We start from the raw sequence: 26,376 nt of genomic DNA, 5'->3' as shown, positions 1-26,376 counted from the left end.
GGGCTGTCCCAGTGCACCAGCCCCAAGCATCCAGCATCGTGCATCGAACCTGGACTGGCGACTCGTCTCATACATGATATTACACATGTTTCAATGCCATTCTCCCAAATCTCCCCACCCTCTCCCTCTCCCACAGAGCCCACAAGACTGATCTGTACATCAGTGTCTCTTTTGCTGTCTCGTACCCAATCCCTTTTTTTGAGGACGTTTTGCTTCTTTTGTTTGATGGTGACACGAAAATCGATGAACTATTTGCAAACAACACAATACCGAAAATATAGTTTGTCCCCACCTCCCTGCTCGCCATCCCCTCATCTTACCTACTGGAGATAATTCCTGTTAACAGCTTGGCGTGTACAACCTTTCCTGATCATTTCTATGAATGTATAGTATGACTAATAAGGACTAGTATGGGGAAATTTTCATTTCCCAAAACCTCCAATAGATCCTTTTAAAGCTACCCCTCCTCCAAAGTATATGTGTGTGTGCTCAATCACTTCAGTGTATCTGACTCTTTGTGACCTCCAAAGTATAAAATCTAAGTTAAACAACAACAAAAAAGGTCGTTTGTTATTTTGACTTCCAAACAAGGCCAGTTAGCAACTTATAAATTCCTCCTATGTATAAATTCCAGATTCCCACATGTGTGCAAATCACATATAGGTATGTTCATTCTCACAAAAATGGAATCCTACGATGTGTGTTCTGTAACTTTACCTTTCAAACAATATATCACAGGTATCCTTCTTTATCAGTAACAATAGCTAATACTAACTGTGCCAGACACTAAAGTGCTTTACTTGGATGAATTCGTTTAATCATTACAATAATCTTATGAAGTAGGAATTTTTATGAGGTGGGGTGATTGAGGAACAACTCTAAAGTGCCAGAAACTAGTAAGTGGCTAGGGAGGAATTTGAACGCAAATAGCATGGCTCTAGAATTTGCATTCTTAACCACTCTGACCTGTATGTGGAGAACTACCTTATTCTTTTAAATGACTGCATGATAGTCTTCTTTACAAAGACTTGCAAAAAAAAGAAAACCTTCATGATAAGTACATGACAAAATTTAATGATTCCGCTATTGATGAGCATTTAGGTTTCTGCAAAATTGCTACTGTAAAACATTCCTATATATTTATGAAGTCACATATTTCTGTATGTAGACTTGGAATTGTTAGGGGGGGAATGGCTTTAACATTTCATTATATACAGTACTTTATAACAGTTTATAATGCTGCTTCTAAGCTTTTTTTAATAGTTGCTTCTCCCTTCAAACTATTAATAGTACATTTTCCCCACTAAATAGTATCATCATCTTACTAGGCACTTTGGTTTTGAATAGTAGCCTTGGGATACTTCCTGTCTAGAATTTACTTCAATTTTAAAAAACAGACAAGAAAGACCCTCATGGACTGTTGGTGGGAATGGAAATTGGTGCAGGCACTATGGAAAATAGTGTGGAGGTTCCTCAAAAAATTGAAAATTGGGGAATTCTCTTGAGGTCCAGTGGTTAACACTCCATGTTGTCACTGCTAGGGTTCAATCCGTGGTCGCAGAATTAAAATCCTACAAGTGGCACAGTGCAGCCAAAAAAAAAAATTTTTTTTAATAGAACTACCATACAATCCAGCAATTTGACTTCTGGGTATTTACCTGAAAAAAACAAAAACACGAATTCAAAAAGATACATGCACCCCAATGTTCATAGAAGCATTATTTACAATAGCCAAGATATGGAAGCAATCTAAGTGTCCATCAATAGATGAATGTGTGAAGAAATGGATATATGTATATGGGAATAGTATTCAGCCATTAAAAATTTTTTGCCATTGGCAACAACATGGATGAATATAGGTGGCTTTATGCTAAAGGTCCATCTAGTCAAAGCTATGTTTTTTCCAGTAGTCATATATGGATGTGAGAGACTATAAAGAAAACTGAGTGCTGAAGAATTGATGCTTTTGAACTGTGATGTTGGAGAAGACTCTTGAGAATCCCTTGGACTGAAGGAGATCCAACCAGTCCATCCTAAAGGAGATCAGTCCTGAATATTCATTGGAAGGACTGATACTGAAGCTGAAACTCCCATACTTTAGCCACCTGATGCAAAGAACTGACTCATTGGCAAAGACCCTGATGCTGGGAAAGATTGAAGGCAGGAGCAGAAGGGGACAAGAGAGGAAGAGATGGTTAAATGGCATCACCAACTGGATGGACATGAGTTGAGCAAGCTCTGAAAGTTGGTGATGGACAGGGAAGCCTGGTGCGCTGCAGTCCAGGGGTCACAAAGAGTCAGACACAATTGAGTGACTGAACTGAACTATTAAGCTAAGTGAAAGAAGACAGAGAAAGACAAATACTGTATGACTTCACTTACATGTGTCATCTAAAAGGCAAAACAAAGAAAAAATGAAAGCTGACTCATAGAACAAACACATAATGCCAGAGGGGAGGAGAACAGACAGTAAAATGGGTGAAGGGGATTAAGAGGTACAAACCTCCAGTTATAAAATAAATAAGCACAGGGATATAATATACAGCACAAGGAATATGGTCAATAATATAATAATTTTGCATTAGGACAGATAGTTACTAAACCTATTTTGGTGATCATTTACTTCATAATGTATGTACATGTCAAATCACTATGTAGTACATTTGGTGGCTCAGAGGTTAAAGCGTCTGCCTGCAATGCAGGAGACCTGGGTTTGATCCCTGGGTCAGGAAGATCCCCTGGTGAAGGAAATGGCAACCCACTCCAGTATTCTTGCCTAGAGAATCCCATGGATGGAGGAGCCTGGTGGGCTACAGTCCACGGGGTCGCAAAGAGTCGGACACAACTGAGCGACTTAACTAACTAACACTTGAAACTAACATAATATTACACATCAACTATACTTTAAAAACAGATAAGTAATTTGGGGAGATTAAGAAGGAGGCCAAGAAAAGGCCACTAAAAATAATAATAATACATCACTAAATCCAAGAACTAAAAATGTATGTGTTTTATACCTTAGAAGTCATTCTCCCCTCTGCTAGGTCCTATTCACACTAAATGTATGCACAGTTATGAAACAGTAAACATAAACAATCTTGCTTCCATAGTCAGTCAAAGTAGATTAGAAGCAGAATATTAGAGGGCACTCTTCTGGGCAGGTACATGGATGACAAAAGTTCTAACGTACACCCTAAAAACAAGGCAAGATACAGGAAAACTATGAAAAGAAGCTGTAAGAACTTGAAAAGCAAAGCATACTGGGGTTATTTATAAAGCACCAAAAGCACTACCCACCCCATAAGCCTGTAATCATTTCACTTGAATAAGTGATGCTCATGGTGCTAATCCTGACATCAAGAAATAGTGAAATAGGGAATTCCCTGGTGGTCCAGTGGAGAAGGCAATGGCACCCGACTCTTGCCTGGAAAATCCCATGGACTGAGGAGCCTGGTAGGCTGCAGTCCATGGGGTCGAGAAGAGTCGGACACGACTGAGCGACTTCACTTTCACTTTTCACTTTCATATATTGGAGCAGGAAATGGGAACCCAATCCAGTGTTCTTGCCTGGAGAATCCCAGGGACGGGGGAGCCTGGTGGGCTGCCGTCTGTGGGGTTGCACAGAGTTGGACATGACTGAAGCAACTTAGCAGCAGCCGCCAGTGGTTAAGGGAGTTTCCCAGGTGGCGCTAGTGGTAAAGAATCTTCCCACCAACGCAGGAGACGTAAAAGACACAGGTTCCTTCTCTGGGTTGGGAAGATCCCCTAGAGGACGGACCACATGGCAACCCACTTCAGTATTCGTGCTTGGAGAATCCCATGGATGGAGGAACCCAACGGGCTATGGTCCATAGGGTCGCAAAGAGTCCAACTGAAATGACTTTGCACGCACACACCAGTGGTTAGGACTCTGTGCTTTCACTGCTGAGGGCTTAGATTCAATCTCTGGTCAGGAAACTTAAGATCTCACATGCCTCATGGCACGGCCAAAAAAAAAAAAAAAAAGATGAAATGATGTCTAATTTCATGCATCAAAAATCAAGGAATTAGACTAATTTACAAAGCAATTTCATCTAAAATGATTATAATAAGTAAGCAATTTTGGTGCCTTAAAGGTTTAATTCTAAACTATCTAGAAAATCCAACTACCCTAAAAGATTCAGTTATCCATTCCCAAAGTCCCAGACAAACCAAAATTCTGTGTAAATAAATAAGACTCATCTGGTATTCGTTTCGGTTACTGAAAAAGTCAGGGACTGGATCCAATCTGCCAACCAAGGCCCAACATTAATGATCTTCATCTTTGCTCTTTTCAGCCAGTTATTGATTGAAGACATATTTCACTGCACATAAAACCATGTCATGATTCAAAACATTCTACTTTCTAAAACTCAAGCTCAGAAACATCGATCTCTAGCCACCATATAGAATCTTTCTTCTGTTTTACTAATTCCTGTAGATTTGGAGTACATTTTTTTAGTCATTGAACATTTTATTTTTAATTTAATAACCAAGAAAACAGTAGGCTTGACACAGCAAACTAGAGAAGTAGCAAATTAAGAGATAGAGGAATGCTAAAGTATGTCTTTCAGAAGGATTTAAGAGGAGGAAAAAACACACACAAAAGATGAATTTGAAAATACAGAAGCCTCGAACTTCTTTATTAGAAGACTAGGTGGAAAGAACATAGAAAATTGTGGGAAAGGAATTTTTGAAACAATTCCAATTGTGGAATGGCTAAATGCATCTAAATGGAGAAGGCGATGGCACCCCACTCCAGTACTCTTGCCTGGAAAATCCCATGGACGGAGGAGCTTGGTAGGCTGCAGTCCATGGGGTCGCTGGGGGTCGAACACAACTGAGCAACTTCACTTTCACTTTTCACTTGAGCATTGGAGAAGGAAATGGCAACCCACTCCAGTGTTCTTGCCTGGAGAATCCCAGGGAGGGGGGAGCCTGGTGGGCTGCCATCTGTGGGGTCACACAGAGTTGGACACGACTGAAACGACTTAGCAGCAGCAGCAAATTCATCTAGAAACTAATGCAGTAGCCATAATTTGTTTAGAAAGATCTGAATCAGCAGATATGTCATTTTTGCTTCCTGTCCTTTCTGTTAATTCCTGCCTTTTCAGTTTATTTAGACACGATGGAGCTCCAGCCACCACGTTGCGAACATGACATACCTACCATTGAAGGCCACTGAAGCCGAACCATAGCAGGAGCCCAGGTCCCTGAATACTGTGGGAGCTGCCATATAATCTATGGTCAGCCTGATTCCAATTTTGTTATTGAATGAGGAAGAGAAAATCCTAATTAGTTTAAGCCTTTAATTTTAGGGACATAGGGTATGTTTTCGATCCTCATTCTCAGCTCAGACGTTTTCACCACTTTCTGTTTATGGCAATGAATTCTTATTAGAACCTTCAAGTCTTTCTTTCCTTGATTTCTATCTTACAGAAGATGACAATCAATCCCAACCTTGGGCAAGCCCCACCATCCACTTTATTTTTCCCTCCCAGATATCACTGGGAAAAGGCAAAAAGTTTACCTGGTCCAGGAGAATATCATACTTTGCATTCTAGAGAATGAGGCAACCTATTTTCAAGGGATAGGATTTATCCCTATATCAGATGATTCTATCTCCTCATTTCCTTAAAAGAGTGACTTCATAGTTTTTTGTTCACATTCCTCCACTCCCCCTAAAATTTTGGAAAACAGTGTAACCCATTTACATATTTTTTGATTGGCATCTAAAACTTTCTCTCATAACTTAAAGAATTGAAAAGAAAGAATTGTAACAATGGATTCTATTGTAAATAATTGCATTTTAAAATAAAAGCTCTGCTGCTGCTAAGTTGCTTTAGTCATGTAGACTCTGTGCAATCCCATAGACAGCAGCCCTCCAGGCTCCCCCGTCCCTGGGATTCTCCAGGCAAGAACACTGGAGTGGGTTGCCATTTCCTGCTCCAATGCATGAAAGTGAAAAATGAAAGTGAAATCACTCAATCCTGTCAGACTCTTCGAGACCCCATGGGCTGCAGCCTACCAGGCTCCTCCGTCCATGGGATCCTCCATGCAAGAGTACTCTTCTATCACTTAAAAAAAATATAGATTCTAAACAAGATCTTTTTCTAAATAAGATATTGATTTGATGTTCACCATCATCTGTTTAAAAAATATATGAATATATTCCTAGTAATAAGAAAATTTTACATAATTGCATTTCCTCATGGAACTCACTGTACTCATGAATAACTTTGTTATTCTTAGCAATTTTTTTGGCCTCATGGCACATGGGATCTTAGATCCCTGACCAAGATTGAACCCAGATCCCCTGCATTGGAAGCAATTTATAATTTATACTAATGCAATATAGTTTTAATCTTGAAAATCTTATTGTTTTACTTTGTCATCCTTTTCTTCAACAAAAATATGTATATAAATTTGAATATTTAAAGTTTTTTCTATGTTTTTTAAAAAATTATTATGACCAAGTAATCATAATTAATAGTACACAATTTATGAAAACAACATGAATACATTACAAACATTTTTAAGGCTTCAACTATTACTGATTAACATATTTTTAATGTTACAACTTTTGAGTTATTAAACATAAAAAGTAAAATATTATTGAAAATGTATCTCAATGAAAAAAACAGGAGCTTTTGACAGGAAAAAAAAGGTACCCAATTGCCTTCATTCACTTCCTTATTACCTAATTTGATATATCCAATTATCCCTTTGATGACAGTAATGGAACTGTTCCCCTCTGAATGCAAACCACCCTAGTTAGCTGGGAGATGGCTAAGAGGCATGGTTTGCTTTTGTAAAGTGAGAGAAGGGCCGTTGTGAAATAGAAACCTTGATTTTAGAGGAATTCTTAGGCAAAGCAATTTGAAGGAAGAATATATATCATCTAGAGATTGAGTCTCTTAAAACTATCCATGTTTCTATATCCTAATAAAATCATGTTCTCCCAGAGGATCCTTGTTCCAGAACAATGCGCCTTCAGTGTTCTTCCTTCTTATCCTAGTCTGTCTCCAAGTCTCTCCTTAAAAAAATAACCTACCCCAATACTTTTCTTTCCATTCTCATATCCGGGCTGCACCTTATTCTTTCCTCAACCACCTGGACTTCCCTGAAACTGATCTCTTGAAGACCAGCCAACTGCAAACTCCAGTGGTTACTTTTCATTCCAATCTCAGTAAGTAGTATTGACTCCATCATCCCTTTCGAAACTCTCCTCTGTTGATTTTCCTTCACCATTTTCTCCTGATTGGTTTCTACTTATCAGTTACCTTCGTTGTCTTCTTTCTCTGCCACCCTCTCAAAATCATCATTTCTTTGGATTTTAAACACATACCTCTTCTCACGCCACCTCTTCTTTGCAATCCCTACTCCCTCCTCTTCAATTACTAAATATCCTTGATTTCCTTCTCCAGTTAAGTCATCTCTACCTAGATGTCCTACATGTTTGTCAGTATTAAAAGGTGGATTTTCATCTCCTTTCTCAAACCGTCTTCTGGTATTCCTTAGACTGTGTATATCCAGCATCCAGTTGATCAAACCAGAGACCTGGGAGTAGCCTATAATCCTATCTTCTCTCTCACTTTTATTTACTATCTACAAATTGTTGCTAAGTAGTATCAGTTGGGGTTTCTCCGGTTCCTGCTACAGAGAAAAAGCTCATGTATGTACAACAATATGTGAAGAAGAGTACCGAAGTAGTCTGGGCTTCCTAGATGGCTCTAGTGGTAAAGAACCCACCTGCCAAGGCAGATGAAAAGGCATGGGTTTGATCCCTGGGCCGGGATGGTCCGCTGGAGGAGTAAATGTCAACCTGCTCCAGTATTCTTGCCTGGAAAATCCCATGGACAGAAGAGACTGGCGGGGTACAGTCCATGGGGCAGCAAAGAGTCAGACACGACTGAGTGACTAAGCACAGCACACACGGCACTGACATAGTTTACAGAAACAAAGAAAAACTAAGCATCGTGAAGGATAGAAACTGGGCAGTTCTCAGGATCTCCATAACAGAAACTTGAAGATCATCCCTCAAGGATCTGCCCCCAGATGATTCAGCAACAACACAGCCTTTCACTTCCAGATGTTGCAGAATAAGAATCATAAATCCCAAACTTTGATTCAACCTTCGTTGAAAATAAAACAGACCATAGGTTGAAATGATAATAGGTGAGACTTATGTGTTGTTGACATAAATTCTCTCGGAATCCAAAGTACCCTGTTGAGGAATTCCCTGGTAGTTCAGTGGTTAAGACTCCATGCATCCACTGCAGGGGGCATGGGTTCAGTCCCTAGTCGGGGAACTAAGATCTCGCATGTCACAAGGTGCGGTCAAAAAAACAAAAACAACAATAACAACAAAAACCCGAGGTATTCTGTTGGTCTAATACTTCTCAATAACAGAAGAGATGATTAGAAAAATTTACATTCTGATGACTAGAGGAGCACAATGAATAAGAGATTAACTCTTAAATGGACAAAGATCCTGTTTAAATTTCCAACATATGTCAGCTCTATTTCTTGTTATTATGATATAGTTTCTTTAATACCTAGTAAGAGACTCCTGTCTTAAGCAATTGAATTTTCTCATTCACATCACAAATGAATTCACAAGCCTTGAGGCACTGAATATACTCTGTGGCTACTTTTTATCAGCCCAAGGCTATTCTGAATTCCTCTTTCTCATAGCTGTAGAAATTAAAATCACCTCAGTTGATTCAAACCCAAACAAAGTTTCATTTCTTTGACAGTGTCAAGTTTAAAAGCTTGGGACGAGAGAGTTGATTGACTTAGTTTAGATCACTGATCCACCCTGTGATAGGGAATGGGAAAATTGAGCAACAAAACAAACAATAATAACCACATCCCACTAGTCTAAAGAGCAGATATTCATTCTCCCTAAAATAGCTCTATTTGGGAATTTCCTGGCAGCCCAGTGGTTAGGACTAGGACTTCCACTTCAGGAAGGGGATGGGGTGATAGGTTAAACTAAGAACCTGCAGTCTGTATCATGTGCACCCCACCCCCCAAAAAAGCTTTAATCTGTCACTTCCTCTCCATACCTTGCTTTAGTCTACTTAAAGACATCTTTTGGTAAAAAGAAGTCCTGTCTTTCATCTTTTGCATTCTGACTTCTTCGTTTTAGCCTGAAAAAGATAACAACTGTTACTCTCATTACCAGAGATTTCTTATTTATAATTGAGATACAGTGCACCTTATTGGCAAACTTTTTCTGTAAAGAACTAGCTAGTAAATAGGTTTTGTGGATCATACAGCTTCTGAGTTACTCTGCCACTATAACACTGAGAGTAGCCGTAAACAATGAAACCTGGCTGTGTTACAAAGGCAGCAGCCTGGCTCATAGTTTGCCTCTCATCTAGGAGATTCCTGAGAAAAAAGAGGCTGGCAAGTGAACAGTGTGGACTTGCATGTCTGAAAACATCTGTATCTACACTTTAACAACCAGAATGACTGCAATAGAATTCTAAGTTGGAAATATCTTCCCCTCATAATTTTGGAGGTACTGCTCAATGTTTTCCTACCTTCCAAAATGCCTCATTTCCTTCAGCTCAGCTAAATCCACTAGCCTTCAAAGGTAGGACTTTGCTTTAGGCTTTTATTTAGGCTTCCAGAGCTACTTTGCTTCATTATTAACTTTTTTTTTTTATTTCTAAAAAGAAAATCCATTTGAAGAAATTGACTGTTATGTTTTCCAGTGTCCTTCACCCAAGGAATAGCTTTTCCTATAATCTGGTACCAAGAAAAAGTTTGAATCTCAGAGAAACTTCTGTCTGTATGAGACCATCAGAATTAAATAACCCATTGTGATTTACTTGATTGTTAATGTCCTGTTGGATTAAACTCATAACATATCAATTCATTTGTATACTCAGATGTTTAATAAATGGAAATCAATTGAAGGAAAGGAGAAAGGGAAGCAACTATTTTGGCAGGTATTGCAGTATTCCAGATGAAAAGTAGTAGAGATGGAAAGCTGAGCTGCAAATTCAAGAGACAATTCGAGATAGACTCAAGAACAGGAAGACGAATCATGAATTTTCCAGTTTAGGAAAGTTTCCAGGAAGTGACAGAGTAGCTAATATCACTAACCAAAGTAGGGGCCTCCCTGGTGGCTCAGACGGTAAAGAATCTGCCTGCAATGTGGGAGACCTGGGTTTGATCCCTAGGTTGGGAAGATCCCCTGGAGAAGGGAACCGCTACCCACTCCAGTATTCTTGCCTAATACTTTGGCCACCTGATGTGAAGAGCTGACTCTTTGGAAAAGACCCTGATGCTGGGAAAGATAGAAGGTAGAAGAGAGGAGGACAACAGAGGACGAGATGGTTGGATGGCATCACCAACTCAATGGACATGAATTTGAGCAAGCTCCCAGAAATGGTGAAGGACAGGGAAGCCTAGTATGCTGCAGTCCATGGGATCACAAAGAGTTGAACACAACTGAGCGACTGAACAACAACAAATCAAGGTAGAAGAATTGGTATGGAGATGAGAAAAAAGCTAAGAAGCTAAGTTTTGAATATGTGAGCTGTCTTAAGTAAACATTATTGATTATCACTCCCTTCCTATCTGCTGCTGCTGCTAAGTCGCTTCAGTCATGTCCAACTCTGTGTGACCCCATAGATGGCAGCCCACCAGGCTCCCCCATTCCTGGGATTCTCCAGGCAAGAACACTGGAATGGATTGCCATTTCCTTCTCCAATGCATGAAAATGAAAAGTGAAAGTGGAGTCTATCAGTCATGTACAACTCTTCGAGACCCCATGGACTGCAGCCTACTAGAATCCTCCGCCCATGGGATTTTCCAGGCAAGAGTACTGGAGTGGGCTGCCATTGCCTTCTCTGCCCTTCCTATCTACTTACTTTCAAAAAGTACTATAGGTACTTTAAATATAGGACAGGTTATATGGAAGAACAAAGATTGTCATTAACGAGAAATCCAAGTTGTAAAGCAAACAGGAACACAGCTAGCTGAGGTCAATGCAAAGGTGAACATTCCTAAACCAGTAAGGACATCCACTGTAACTAGGTAATGTCAACACATTCAGAAAATCATCTGGCCACATTGCAGCCTGTCCTTGTTTCTTGTCCCCAAGAGCATCAGAGGCCAGCCAGTGGAGCCTTTGGAGCAAAACTGGCATCCAGTGTCTAGAAAGCAGCCAGCTCCAAAGATGAGAACTAACTCCCGGGTCATGAGTGCCTAGCATGTTTCATGGGAGTCCAGTTTTGTATTCAGGGGCTCAAAGAACGTTTAATTCTAAGCCCCACCCAGAGAAATATATTGTGACTCTGCCCAGATTCACCTTTGGAACTGGATCTATGAGTCAAGGAAGATTCATAGGCAAACAATGCTATACACACTGTCAGATAGAAGAATAGCTGTTGACACCCTTGAATTTACCCCAGGCTAGGAAATGCAGAGAATCTTTCTAATCTTGTACTACAAAACCCATGCTTCTGTGCATTCTCTCAGGCTGACCCAACCTCTCTTTCTTCCCCCCAAACCCTCCACTGAGCCCTCTGGAACCTGTTTAGTAGCTATGAACACCCCTCCAACTTCAGTGTCACAGAACCCATTTCTACTTCCTACCTTGTCTGTTAATGGCTTTCTTCATGCAACCCTCTTCCGTATAAAGTGCTAAATCTCTTACACCTCACATTCCACTGGTCGGGCGGTACAATCAGCATCCTCCTGGTTCCTCACTGCTGCCTGTGGACCAGTGCTCCACCTAGGTGAGGTGTTCCTCTCCATTCTAAGTCCTGGAGCATCTTGGATGTCAATATCCATTGACGGGGCCGTCCATACTTGGCCTATGCTTTCCTTGAATGTGTCTTCTTGTTCACCTTCCCCTTCATTCCACTGCAGTGACCCACTCCCGTGGGCACACTGTAGGCTTGGTCACCACTTACAACTCTTCTACTGCTTAAGCCTTCCCATCTTTTAGCCCACCCAGTAGCCTGTCTTTCTGCCTTTCACTCACTTATTCCAATATTCATTCTTTTCAGAAAGTTAGGTTTAATGAATGACAAACTTTTAAGCTTTATCCAGGTTTAGTATTTTGGCAGCACCAGGTTTTAGTTGCAGCATGTTGGGCTCTAGTTCCCTGACCCAGGCACCCTACACCGGAAGCACGGACCGACACGAAGTCCCTAAACCACACATATTAAAAGAGGACTATTCAATGAGTTTTGACATATGTGTACACAATGAAAATATCACCACAATCAATATAATGAATATGTCTGTCACCTCCAAAAGTTCCCTCGTGGTTATTTCTACCTCTCTCCCTGTATGCCCTCTCTCCTTCCAGGCAAGCACTGCTTTGCTTTGGTCACTATAGATAACTGCTGGAGGAGGAAATGAAAACCCACTCTGGTATTCTTGACTGGAGAATCCCATGGACAGAGGATCACAAAGAGTTGGACATGACTGAGCGCTGAGTATACATGCACTATAGATAAATATGTATTTTCTACAATTTCATATAAATGGAATAATATACTATGTATTTTATTTTGTTTGACTTCTTTCGCTTTGAGATTTTATCTAGATGTTCAGTTCAGTTCAGTTGCTCAGTCGTTTCTGACTCTTTGCGACCCCATGGACTGCAGCACACCAGGCCTCCCTGTGCATTGCCAACTCCCAGAGTTTACTCAAACTCATGTCCATTGAGTTGGTGATTCCATCCAACCATCTCATCCTCTGTCGTCCCCTTCTCCTCCCACCTTCAGTCTTTCCCAGCATCACGGTCTTTTCCAACGAGTCAGTTCTTCACATCAGGTGGCCAAAGTATTGGAGTTTCAGCTTCAGCATCAGTCCTTCCAATGAAGACTCAGGACTGATTTCCTTTAAGATGGACTGGTTGGATCTCCTTGCAGTCCAAGGGACTCTCAAGAGTCTTCTCCAACACCACAGTTCAAAAGCATCAATTCTTTGGCACTCAGCTTTCTTTATAGTCTAACTCTCACATCCATACATGACCACTGGAAAAACCATAGCCTTGACTAGACAGACCTTTGTTGGCAAAGTAATGTCTCTGCTTTTGAATATGCTATCTAGGTTGGTCATAAATTTTCTTCCAAGGAGCAAGCATCTTTTAATTTCATGGCTGCAGTCACCATCTGCAGTGATTTTGGAGTCCAAGAAAATAAAAGCCTGTCACTGTATCTACTGTTTCCCCATCAATTTGACATGAAGTGATGGGACCAGATGCCATGATCTTAGTTTTCTGAATGTTGAGCTTTAAGCCAACTTTTTCACTCCCCTCTTTCACTTTCATCAAGAGGCTCTTTAGTTCTTCGTTGTTTTCTGCCATAAGGGTGATGTCATCTGCATATCTGAGGTTATTGATATTTCTCCTGGCAATCTTGATTCCAGCTTGTACTTCATCCATCCAGCCCAGCGTTTCTCAGGATGTACTCTGTATGTAAGTTAAATAAGCAGGGTGAGAATATACAGCCTTAACGTACTCCTTTCCCTATTTGGAACCAGTCTATTTTTCCATGTCCAATTCTAACTGTTGCTTCCTGACCTGCATACAAGATTTCTCAAGAGGCAGCTCAGGTGGTCTGGTATTCCCAGCTCTTGAAGACTTTTCCAGAGTTTGTTGTGGTCCACACAGTCAAAGGCTTTGGGACAGTCAATAAAGCAGAATTAGATATTTTTCTGGAACTCTCTTGCTTTTTCGATGATCCAGTGGATGTTGGCAATTTGATCTCTGGTTCCTCTGCCTTTTCTAAATCCAACTTGAACATCTGCAAGTTTACAGTTTATGTAATGTTGAAGCCTGGCTTGGAGAATTTTGAGCATTACTTTACTAGCATGTGAGATGAGTGCAATTGTGTGGTAATTTGAGCATTCTTTGGCATTGCCTTTCTTTGGGATTGGAATGAAAACTGACAACTAGACCATTCAGGTATGACCTAAATCAAATCCTTATGATTATACAGTGGAACTGACAAATAGATTCAAGGCATTAAATCTGATAGAGTCCCTGAAGAACTATGGACGGACATAGTCATAGTTCATGACATTATATAGGAAGCAGGGATCAAGACCATCCCCAAGAAAAAGAAATGCAAAAAGGCAAAATGGTTGTCTGAGGAGGCCTTACAAATAGGTGTGAATAGAAGAGAAGGAAAAGGTAAAGGAGAAAAAGAAAGATACACCCATGTGAATGCAGAGTTCCAAAGAATAGGAAGAAGAGATAAGAAAACCTTCCTCAGTGATCGGTGCAAAGAAACAGAGGAAAATAATAGAATGGAAAAGACAAGAGATCTCTTCAAGAAAATTAGAGATACAAAGGGAACATTTCATGCAAAGATGGGCTCAATAAAGGACAGAAATGGTATGGACCTAACAGAAGCAGAAGGTATTAAGAGAGGTGGCAAGAATACACAGAACTGTACAAAAAAGATCTTCACGACCCAGATAATCACAATGGTGTGATCACTCACCTAGAGCCAGACAGTCTGGAATGCAAAGTCAAGTGGGCCTTAGGAAGCATCACTACGAATAAAGCTAGTGGAAGGGATGGAATTCCAGTTGAGCTATTTCAAATCCTAAAAGATGATGCTGTGAAAGTGCTGCACTCAATATGCCAGCAAATTTATCTGGATGTAGCATGTTTTAATAAACCCTCCTTTTCATTGTTCTGAAGTATTCCATTTTCCAAGGCAAACCATTCAATATCACAGTAATCCAAGTCTATGCCCCAACCAGTAATGCTGAAGAAGCCAAAGTTGAACGGTTCTATGAAGACCTACAAGACCTTTTAGAACTAACACCCAAAAAAGATGTCCTTTTCATTATAGGGGACTGGAATGCAAAAGTAGGAAGTCAAGAAACACCTGGAGTAACAGGCAAATTTGGCCTTGGAATAAGGAATGAAGCAGGGCAAAGACTAATAGAGTTTTGCCAAGAAAATGTACTGGTCATAACAAACACCCTCTTCCAACAACACAAGAAAAGACTCTATACATGGACATCACCAGATGGTCAACACTGAAATCAGATTGATTACATTCTTTGCAGCCAAAGATGGAGAAGCTCTATACAGTCAGCAAAAACAAGACCAGGAGCTGACTGTGGCTCAGATCATGAACTCCTTATTGCCAAATTCAGACTTAAATTGAAGAAAGTAGGGAAAACCACTAGACCATTCAGGTATGACCTAAATCAAATCCCTTATGATTATACAGTGGAAGTGAGAAATAGATTTAAGGGCCTAGATCTGATAGATAGAGTGCCTGATGAACTATGGAATGAGGTTCGTGACATTGTACAGGAGACAGGGATCAAGACCATCCCCATGGAAAAGAAATGCAAAAAACAAAATGGCTGTCTGGGGAGGCCTTACAAATAGCTGTGAAAAGAAGAGAAGCGAAAAGCAAAGGAGAAAAGGAAAGATATAAGTATCTGAATGCAGAGTTCCAAAGAATAGCAAGAAGAGATAAGAAAGCCTTCTTCAGTGATCAGTGCAAAGAAATAGAGGAAAACAACAGAATGGGAAAGACTAGAGATCTCTTCAAGAAAATTAGAGATACCAAGGGAACATTTCATGCAAAGATGGACTCGATAAAGGACAGAAATGGTATGGACCTAACAGAAGCAGAAGATATGAAGAAGAGATGGCAAGAATACACAGAAGAACTGTACAAAAAAGATCTTCATGACCCAGATAATCACGATGGTGTGATCCCTGACCTAGAGCCAGACATCCTGGAATGTGAAGTCAAGTGGACCTTAGAAAGCATCATTACGGACAAAGCTAGTGGAGGTGATGGAATTCCAGTTGAGCTATTTCAAATCCTGAAAGATGATGCTGTGAAAGTGCTGCACTCAATATGCCAGCTAATTTGGAAAACTCAGCAGTGGCCACAGGACTGGAAAAGGTCAGTTTTCATTCCAATCCCAAAGAAAGGCAATGCCAAAGAATGGTCAAACCACCACACAACTGCACGCATCTCACATGCTAGTAAATTAAAGCTCAAAATTCTCCAAGCCAGGCTTCAGCAATATGTGAACCGTGAACTTCCTGATGTTCAAGCTGGTTTTAGAAAAGGCAGAGGAACCAGAGATCAAATTGCCAACATCCGGTGGATCATGGAAAAAGCAAGAGAGTTCCAGAAAAACATCTATTTCTGCTTTATTGACTATGCCAAATCCTTTGACTGTGTGGATCACAATAAACTGTGGAAAATTCTGAAAGAGATGGGAATACCAGACCACCTGACCTGCCTCTTGAGAAATCTGTATGCAGGTCAGGAAGCAACAGTTAGAACTGGACATGGAACAACAGACTGGTTCCAAATAGGAAAAGGAGTACGTCAAGGCTGTATATTGTCACCCTGCTTATTTAACTTATATGCAGAGTACATCATAAGAAATGCTGGGCTGGAAGAAACACAAGTTGGAATTGTGTTTCCAATTTTCAAGATTGCCAGGAGAAATATCAATAACCTCAGATATGCAGATGACACCACCCTTATGGCAGAAAGTGAAGAGGAACTAAACAGCCTCTTGATTAAAGTGAAAGTGGAGAGTGAAAAAGTTGGCTTAAAGCTCAACATTCAGAAAACAAAGATCATGGCATCTGGTCCCACCACTTCATGGGAAATAGATGGGGAAACAGTGGAAACAGTGTCAGACTTTATTTTCTTGGGCTCCAAAATCACTGCAGATTGTGACTGCAGCCATGAAACTAAAAGACGCTTACTCCTTGGAAGGAAAGTTATGACCAACCTAGATAGCATATTCAAAAGCAGAGACATTCCTTTGCCAACAAAGGTTCGTCTAGTCAAGGCTATGGTTTTTCCTGTGGTCGTGTATGGATGTGAGAGTTGGACTGTGAAGAAGGCTGAGCGCCAAAGAATTGATGCTTTTGAACTGTGGTGTTGGAGAAGACTCTTGAGAGTCCCTTGGACTGTAAGGAGATCCAACCAGTCCGTTCTGAAGGAGATCAGCCCTGGGTGTTCTTTGGAAGGACTCATGCTAAAGCTGAAACTCCAGTACTTTGGCCACCTCATGCGAAGAGTTGACTCATTGGAAAAGAGTCTGATGCTGGGAGGGATTGGGGGCAGGAGGAGAAGGGGACGACAGAGGATGAGATGGCTGGATGGCATCACTGACTCGATGGACGTGAGTCTGGGTGAACTCCGGGAGTTGGTGATGAACAGGGAGGCCTGGCGTGCTGGGATTCATGGGGTCGCAAAGAGTCGGACACGACTGAGCGACTGAACTGAACTGAAGTGTTCCATTGTATGGCTGTTCCATTATTGTTTATTTTGTAGCCATTCATCACTTGCTGGTCATTAAGATGTTTCCAGTTTTTAACTATTATCAAAAAAAGCTGCTGTGAACAGTCACATAAAATTACGTTTTCATTTATATTGAGGTATAATTCACTCATAATAAGATTTACTTATTTAAGAGTAACAAGTCTATTTATATAATGGCCAGGGTCTTCTGTCCATGGAATTTCCTAGGAAAGAACATTGGAGTGGGTGTCATTCCCTTCTCCAGGAGATCTTCCCCATCCAGGGATTGAACCCAGGTCCCCTGCATTGTAGGCAAATTTTTTGCCATCTGAGCCACCAGGGAAGCCCATATAATTTGACAGGCATACACAATTATGTAATGACCACCGTAATCAAGCTATAGAGTATTTCTATCACTCCAACAAGTTCCCTGAGTCCCTTCCTTCCACTCCTGGTAACTGGCAACCACTGATTTCATTTCTGTCCCTATAGCTCTGTCTCTCTAGAATGGCATGTACATGGACTCATGCGTTGTATATACTGGTTTTTTGTCTGGCATCTCTCACTTATAGCTTTTGAGATTCAGCTATACTGCTGTATATTTCAGCAGTTCACTCCTTTTTGTTACTGAGTAGTATTTCATTATGTGAACATAAGACAATTTGTTCACTAGTTGCCACACATTTGAATAGTTTCCAGTTTGGGGCATATGCGTTAATAAAGCGGCCGTGAGCATTCGCACACAGCTCTTTTTGTGGGCATATGTTTTCATTTCTGGTGAGTAAATGCCTAGGACTTCGGTATGCTGGGTCAAAAGAGTCGGCACTAGTGAGCGACTGAAATGAATGAACTGATAGTAAGTCTATATTTAATTTTTTAAGTACGTGTGGTTAGGCAGGAGAGCTTTGTTTTTTTTTCTTTTCAGGCAACAGTCAGCACTCCCAGACAGGAAATCATGGCCTCTTCTGACTCTTGAATCCTTGGAGTCCCAGCTGAGCCAGGACCATAGGCACCTGGAAACAAGGTCTTGATATCCCTGAGGCAGCTCACAGCTGCAGGAGCTCAGAGATTCCCAGAATCCTAAGGAGACACCTTGAAGGCTGCCTCGGGAACCCAGAGGTGGAGACAAGCAGGCAGGACCGTGGCTTTTTAGTTTCTTTAATGTGGGGTGATTTTAGAGGAAGCAGAAAAATCTGACAGACTCACCCTTTCACACACACAAACTTCCTCCTCACTTCCATGTAAGATATGGCCTGGAAGCTGGGCAAGGGACTGTGAAAACAGGAAACTGTAGTGTACATAAAAGGTCATAGGGGAATACTAGGCAGCAGTGAAAATAAATGATTTTCATTGATTTGTAACCACAGGCAACAATAATGATAAATCTCAGAGACATAATGTAGATGAAAGGAGCTATATACAGAGTGCATGTGATGATTCTTGTTATCTAGGCTCTAGGTTCCAGGTATGGAAACACATAAAATTGCTCTACTCTGTTGTTCTCGTTGTTGTTCAGTTGCTCAGTCGTGTCCTGCTCTTTACTACCTGCTGGATCGCAACATGCCAGGCTTCCCTGTTCATAGAGTTCTCCCCACAAAATTACTGGAGTGGGTTGCCATTTCCTCCTCCAGGGGATCTTCCTGACCCAAGGCTTCATTGAGAACTTATGAAAGGGTGAGAACATGAGCCATCCAAGATATCTAGGCAGGTGGCAAGTCAGCCCTAAGTATCAGGCAGGTTGGAGGGAGAGGGATAGTGAGGCGGTTACTGTGACAACACACAAGTAGAGGAAGAGGTCAGGGAGTTTATCAGTGGCCAAATTCCATCAGCCTTGTAGGTCACTGTAAAAATTAGAATTTCTACCCTGGGTGAAATGGGAAACCTTTTCAGGGTTTTCAGGAGAGGAAGTTCATAAGCTGTTTTCATATATTAAGCATCTCTCTGGTTGCTATGTGAAGAGACAAAAGAAGAAAAGTGAAATCAAGACGCCATTGCAATAATCCAGGCGAGGCATGATGGGCGGTTTGGACAATCATGGTGGCAGGTGTAAAAGTAATCCATTTGATATTTGTTTAATTCAAGTTGCGGCATTATGACTTGTATTGAATGCGTTGCTAATATGCTTCTGCGGTGGGGGTTTTGCAGCCTGGATTTCAGGGAAAGGTAAGGAAGGAAGAGGGGAAGGATGCTTTGAGGTTACCAAGGAAACGGAACATCATAGATCTGAAAACCTGAGATGACTCTAGGCCTTTAGGCCTCTGGCGCAGCAATAATTCCGCAGCTGAGACCACCAGCACTTCCCAAAGACCATGCGCAACAGGCCGGGGTGGGAGCCTATGGAAACCACAGACCTTTAGCAAAGCTGGACAAGCGCATCCCGGGAATCGTAGTTCTGCGCCAGTGCGCAGGCGCATTCAGCTCCCCGCCGCCTTGCGCGCGCAGCTCCTGCAGGACCAGTTTCTAGAAGCTCATTGCGGTGGCGTTGGTCCTGGCTGCGGGTCTTGACGCAGGTAGCGGTTGCCCCTGGCCCCTAGTGTGGGGGCCGAGGCCAGGTTGCCAGTTCCAAGGGCGTACCTGGGGCGGGGTGGGGGCCGAGGGCAGTCTCGCTGTGCACTTCCAAAATTGCAGCTTCTGCCGGAGATAAGTGCGCTCCTGGATGGAGCTTTCCTCCATCCCTTCCCTGAGCCCATGGTCTTGCAACTTCGCTACTTTGGTGTTTTGGGCGGGAAAAGTTATTGTGTGTGCGTGAGGGTAAGGGGGGCTGTACCGAGTATTGCGGAATGTTTAGCAGCATCCCCGGCTCCACTCATTAGGTACCAGTAGCATCCCTCCTCCCTAGTCGTGATAACCAAAACGTCTTCAGACGTTGCCGAACGCACCCCGTGGGGCAAATCCCCCCTCCTCCTCTTTTGAGAACTTCCTTCTGCCTGCGTCACATTTTCACGGAGCCTTTATTGTAAACTCCCTGGAGATCGGGACGAGTGTCTTAGCCACTGCAGAGTCCCAGGTGCCCAGAGCGGCTCTAGGTACGTGGTGGGCGCTTAATATTTGGCAGAGGAATAAATGACGTCATGCATAGTGTGTGCGGCACTCTGTGCCCCTCAGAGGTGGGTAATTAACTGCTGTTGTAGCCGGAGGAGAGTGTCCTCACTTGTCGCAGTGTAGCCCATCTAAGACATCTAAGACTGTATTGTCATTTCTTGAGTGCTTTGTGAGGGTGGGGGTCCCGTCTGACCCGTTCGCGTCTGAATCCATAGTCCCTGGTTCCAGATGGTTGTTAATGGTTAGTTATTTATGAAGTGAGAATGCATGCAACACAGGGCAGACTGCGCAGAAGAGTACTTGGGGATCGGAGAAAGCCTCATACAAGAGGTGGCAGTGGAGTCGGGTTTTAAAGAATGAACAAGTTTGGTAGAGGAAAAAATGTCAGCATTCCAAGGGGAGGGAATGAATGACTCTAGTGCAAAGGCAGAAGCGGGTAGAGTTGCTGGAAATGGAGAGATACCTCTTTACGGCTGCAGTGTCCATTAGGGGCAGCTGCAGCGGAAGGTGAGGTCATACCGACAGGGTTTCAAGATCATCATGCGTGACTTTTGCGTTTGAATTTTGTGTTGAGACAGTTGGGGAATTACAAGACCATATTTTGCATATTAGAAGAAATCCTTAGGCTTCAGTGTAAGACTGAAATTGAAGGAGGCTGTCCTTAGGTAATTTCAGTAGGAGAGAATGGAGAGGTTCTTAGGAAATAAAGCCACCAGAACTTGGTTATTGATTGTGTGAGAAATTTGAGAGTCAAATATGAAATCAGGTTTCTGAGTTAAGCAACTGGTGGGAAACTGTGTGGCCATTCACCAAGAGAGGGCAGGAGTGGAGTCAGTTTGGAGCCTCTTGTAACAGTGAGCCTTTTCTGATACGTTTTGCTGATGAGGAGTATCTGAAGAAACTATTTTCTTGGAGGGTACATGCCTTTATTTACTCTCAAGTAACTTCTCAGCTTTTCACTTACAGAGAAAATCATTCTTTTAGTATAGTAGTTGGGTAGGGCAGTTCTACGCCTCTGAGAATGTGTGTGTCTATCTATGAAAGTGAAGTCGCTCAGTCGTGTCCGACTCTTAGCGACCTCATGGACTGCAGCCTACCAGGCTCCTCCGTCCATGGGATTTTCCAGGCAAGAGTACTGGTTGCCATGGCAACCCACTACAGTGTGTGTATCTATAACAGAACCAAATCAAGAACAATGTTTTTTAGGATTCACAATTTGTTTCACTTAATTTATCTCTTATGTTTCTTGATGGTTTCTGCAGGACCATAAAGTGGATCCTTGGAACACTTGGTATTTTGCCGGAGAGTGCCTGTTGGTGGACTGTGCTGACATTCAGAGTCTAAAGGAGACTGGATTTCTGTTGGTGGTACATACTGCAAGCAGGAGTAGCCTAAACAAGATGACAGCTGTCTCCCCAGATCCTCACACTCTGGTCTCAAGTGAACAGAGCAAAGTCCTTAGGATGGAGACTCCTGGGAATCCAGAATCTCTCATGAGAAGAGACACTGCTGACCCAGAGTCTTTCAGACAGAGGTTCAGGTGGTTTTGTTACTCTGAAGAGGCTGGACCCAGAAAAACTCTGAATCAGCTATGGGAGCTTTGCGTTCAGTGGCTGAGACCAGACATCCACACGAAAGACCAGATTCTAGAGCTTTTGGTGTTTGAGCAGTTCCTGACCATCTTGCCTGGGGAGATCAGGATTTGGGTCAAATCACAGCATCCTAAGAGTAGTGAGGAAGTGGTGACCCTAGTAGAGGATTTGACCCAAGTGCTTGAAGAAAAGAAAGGTGAGATTAATAGGTGAAGGGGGGAAGTGGGGGAGATCATCTCAAGATATGACAGTAAACTCCCCAAAAGAATGTTTTCATTCAACAAGTGACTTTTGTGCAAAATGAAAGAAGCAAATTACTATATGATATTACACATATGCTGTTCCACCTTAATACATCTCATAAATATTTTAAAGATTATTATAAAAAGTAAATACATTAAAGTAGTAGGTATATGGAATGAAGGAAATCAGATTTTGTGAGCCTAGGAATTGAAAGAATATTTTAGAGGGTAATAGGGGAAAGCTTGGGTTTCAGTACGAAACTGTATGTGTGGCTGTCTTCTGTGTTTTAAGAGTGTAGGAAAAACTTTTTCTTTGTTTAATCTGATTTTTTTCTCCAGAGTGACATATATAATAATTTTTAGTCTGAGGAGCCCATTTGAAAGGCTGCATTGTTTTTTTTCCCCCTTCCTAGAACCAATCTCTCAAGATTCTGTTATTTCCCAAGAGGAGAACCCTGAAGAAGATAAAACAGTTTCTGTTCTTCCAAATACTGAGTCCCAGGTAAGCTTCCTTTCACTGGTTTTCATTCTTTTTTTTTTTAAACCATAAATTTTCATTCTTAAGTTAATTTTTAAATTGAGGTCTAGTTGACACCCAGCATTGTGTTAGTTTCAGGTATATAATGTAATGGTTTGATATTTGTGTATATTGTGAAATGACAACCACAGTAAGTCTACTTAATATTATCTTACCATATATGGCTACAGACCTTTCATTTTTAAGTACATGCTCACTGAGCTCCTCCTGGGTGTTATAAACACACTAGACTAATTAAGACCATCTCCTTTTCCTCTCAGTCTTCACATTCTTAGGGCTCATTCTTCAAATGCTATTTTACTTCAGTTATCAGAATTGGTCACAAGTCTGACTCTAATAAGCTCAAAATTATTTACTAAAATCCAGAAATTATTCTTCATAAGATTGGTCAGGTGGAAATAGAATTATATTTCCTGAACATGACAAAAAAAAAAAAAACATCTGGATAGTGTTGCAAAATAAAAAGCAGTCCTCACAATACCATTAAAAAGATGAGGTGGTCTCATCTTACTGTATTAATGAATATTTTCTGAAATTTTAGCCAGTCCAGTGTGATAAGAAACACGTGAGGTAAGTATAGATATGAAAGAAGATGTATATTATTTACAGATAATGTAGTCTTTTTGGAAAACCTCAGAGAATCAACTGAACATGTACTGAAATTCATTTAGTGGCTGAGAAAAGCAGCTGATTACAAATCAGTGTTTTCTATATACCAAGAATTTTCAGGAAAAAAAATTCTTATTCGCAGTGGTAAATAATAGTGCTCTCGTAGCCTGGTAATAGCTCTGATTACCAGGTAATGGCTCTGAGTGGACAGGTATCAGGGACATATCTCCCTGATGTAGATCTACTTCCTTGTCTCTGGAACCTGAGAATGTTACTTTACCTGGAGGGGAGGTCTTTGCAGATGTGATAAAATGAGGATTTGAAATGAGGACATTATTCTGGATTGTATGGGTGTGCTCTCAGTGGCATTACAGTGTACTTAGAGTTTGAACACAGGAACAGGAGAAAGCGATGTGAAGATCGGAATGATAAAGCTGCAAACCAAGGAACACCATGGAATGCTGGCAACTAAGGAACCTGGAAGAAGCAAGGAATGGATTCTCCCTCAGAGGGACCAGTTCCACCAACATCTGGAGTTCAGACTTCTGGTCTCCAGAATTTGGGGAAATAAATTTCTGTTTTCTTAAGCCACCAGAGTTATGGTAATTTGTTACAGCAGCCACAGGAAAGCTACTCCAAGTGCTAATAGCCACTCTGCTGTATCGCCTCTCAAAATGTCTTGCTATAGAGGATGCTATGAAAAGTGTATTGTAATGATTAATTGTGCTTGTTTATAATTTAGAGTAATTGTAAGTGTATGTTATTGAACACAGATCCTTGTTTGATTGTGATAGAAAGTAATTGCTACTTAGAATTGAGAGGGTAACAGGCAGGAAGGCCAGGGGTCTCCAAATGGAGGAAATAGGATGCAAGGGTCAGACTTTTTCTCTCTCTTAAGCGGCAGGAGGAAACAAACTAGCAATATTTTTTTCCTTCTCTATACAAATTTAAAAGGAGGTTTCTCTTAAAATACTGTGTTGCCATAATGACACCTGGTTTCACCTGAAGTTAACTATTTTCAAACCTTGAGTTAACCAATGCATTTTTCTTATGGAAATGTTTGACTTAAGCGATGTCAATGTACTATGCATTTACCCCAGACTCTGTCTTCAAGTCGGTTCTGCCTAATGGCTCAGAACCTACTTGACAAACCAGTATGTTATACTCAGATATTGTTCCCCTGATCTATGTAAACGAAACTATTTGTATGGTGATCTACCCTTCTGTAAGATTCAAGTCAATCATTTTATGGCCCGAGATGAATCATCTGGTGCCAAGATTATCCCAAAATGCATCTTATGGATAAGGGGCCTGGTGCCATTCTGAGTTTTAAGACATTCCTTTCTTTCATTAACAGACTGCTAGCATTGGAGAAGGAAATGGCAACCCACTCCAGTGTTCTTGCCTGGAGAATCCCAGGGACAGAGGAGCCTGGTCGGAGGCCGTCTATGGGGTTGCATAGAGTCGGACACAACTGAAGCGACTTAGCAGCAGCAGCAGCAGTGACTATATAACATCCAGCTGAAGACTAGCAGGGGGTACTCTTTCTGCCCCCTTCTGATGCCTATGTCAGAAGCTTTCTCTGTCTCCTTTATACTTTAATAAAACTTTATTACAGAAAAGCTCTGAGCAATCAAGCCTTGTCTCTGGCCCCAGATTGAATTCTTCTCCAGAGGCCAAGAATCCCGGCGTCTTTTCGTTCAGCAACAACTTTTCAGAATCAACTGGAAATTATAATTTGGAATGTAGTCAGTGATGTTACTCTTCCATGTTTAATTTAAAGTTTATAGAACTTACATTGATTCTGCAGATTTTGGGATTGGGAAATGTAATTTGTATTCTTCATTTAATATATTCTGTTAATCCTAGAAATCAGCATGTTAGGGCAAATTTGATCAATGTTAGTCATTCCAGAGAATCCTTGTATAGCATTTCACACCAAGGACTGAATGGAAAAGGAGGGGATTGTATCATAATCTTGTTCTATTTCACTTGTTATGGTTGTATAATATCTACCTTGTAGTTTGCTTGCAAATTCTTAAGACTTGAAAACCATCACATCTATTACTTTTCTGAATTCTTAGGATCTGTTTGGGAGTAACACAATGCACACAGGCTGTCTTTGGTGTTCTAGGAATCCATGACACTCAAAGATGTGGCTGTCACCTTTTCCAGAGGAGAGTGGAGGAAACTGGAGCCTTCACAGAAGGAGATATATAAGGAAGTGCTGCTGGAGAACTATAGGAACCTAGAACTTCTGGGTAAAGACATCTTCTCTTCATGATTTAGTGTCTAAACTGAGTATCTTTTTGTCCATAACATTGGAAGATAAGTGCTATTAAAGGTTTTGGCTGAATTTACAGGAATCATATGCCTAAACCTTAAAATGGGTCCTAAAAATGTACTTTTATATAGAGTTTTCTTTAAAAAAAGTATCTTTGCTCCATTGAACTGAAACTGTTGAGCATCATTTTGCTGTCATCAAGGCCATACCTTTCCCAATTTTCTCCTCAAATTCCAGTACTGAAGTTCACTTTTGACAACTTCTTCTCTTCCCTGAAGAACTAAAGGCTATGAATGTTGGAATGTCTTTGTTCTAGACAAAAAGACATTTTCTATTTTCTCTGAACAGGCTTTCCAGTTTCCAAGTTAGATTTGGTTTCCCAGCTGAAGTGGGCTGGACTACCACGGCTGCTGCAAAAAGAAGTCTCCAAAGGCTGTAGACCAGGTGAGTTGGTGAAAAGTAGAGAAGGACATTGAAACAGTTGCCAACCAAGTCATTTGAAAGAGGTTGTGAAATGTTGGGTGGGCTAGGTGCTAACATAGATGATGAAAATTTCTGCCTTGCCTTCCTAGAATATTCATTTTGATAGGAGAGACACTCAGTTTGGGTCCTCTGAGAAGGATGCCAAGATTGGCCCCATCAGAGACTTACTGGGGGGAAATAATTCCAGGCATTGGAGGAGGCTGGGGTTGCTATGAAGGTGCTACAGGTCTGATACCTGTGACAGGAGAGGGAAGGAAGGAAGGCTGAGTAGGAAAAGTCTTAG

At 41.3% G+C, this 26,376-nt stretch overlaps 1 protein-coding gene across 1 annotated transcript in view; it reads left to right on the top strand.

Moving 5' to 3' along the window:
- The window catches only part of ZNF483 (zinc finger protein 483), a 49,626-nt gene that overhangs the window by 1,409 nt on the left and 21,841 nt on the right, over positions 1 to 26,376 (top strand). The window contains exons 2-6 of the mRNA XM_070376062.1: positions 19,705 to 19,813; positions 21,608 to 22,133; positions 22,593 to 22,681; positions 25,461 to 25,587; positions 25,959 to 26,054. Of these exons, the coding sequence (XP_070232163.1) occupies positions 19,705 to 19,813; positions 21,608 to 22,133; positions 22,593 to 22,681; positions 25,461 to 25,587; positions 25,959 to 26,054 (947 nt within the window). The remainder of the gene's footprint in view (positions 1 to 19,704; positions 19,814 to 21,607; positions 22,134 to 22,592; positions 22,682 to 25,460; positions 25,588 to 25,958; positions 26,055 to 26,376) is intronic.

This window comes from Bos mutus, chromosome 8, assembly GCF_027580195.1.
Source record: "Bos mutus isolate GX-2022 chromosome 8, NWIPB_WYAK_1.1, whole genome shotgun sequence".
Taxonomy (NCBI): Eukaryota; Metazoa; Chordata; class Mammalia; order Artiodactyla; family Bovidae; genus Bos; species Bos mutus.
Note: the sequence above shows the minus strand (reverse complement) of the source record. Positions and strands in the feature narration are given on the sequence as shown.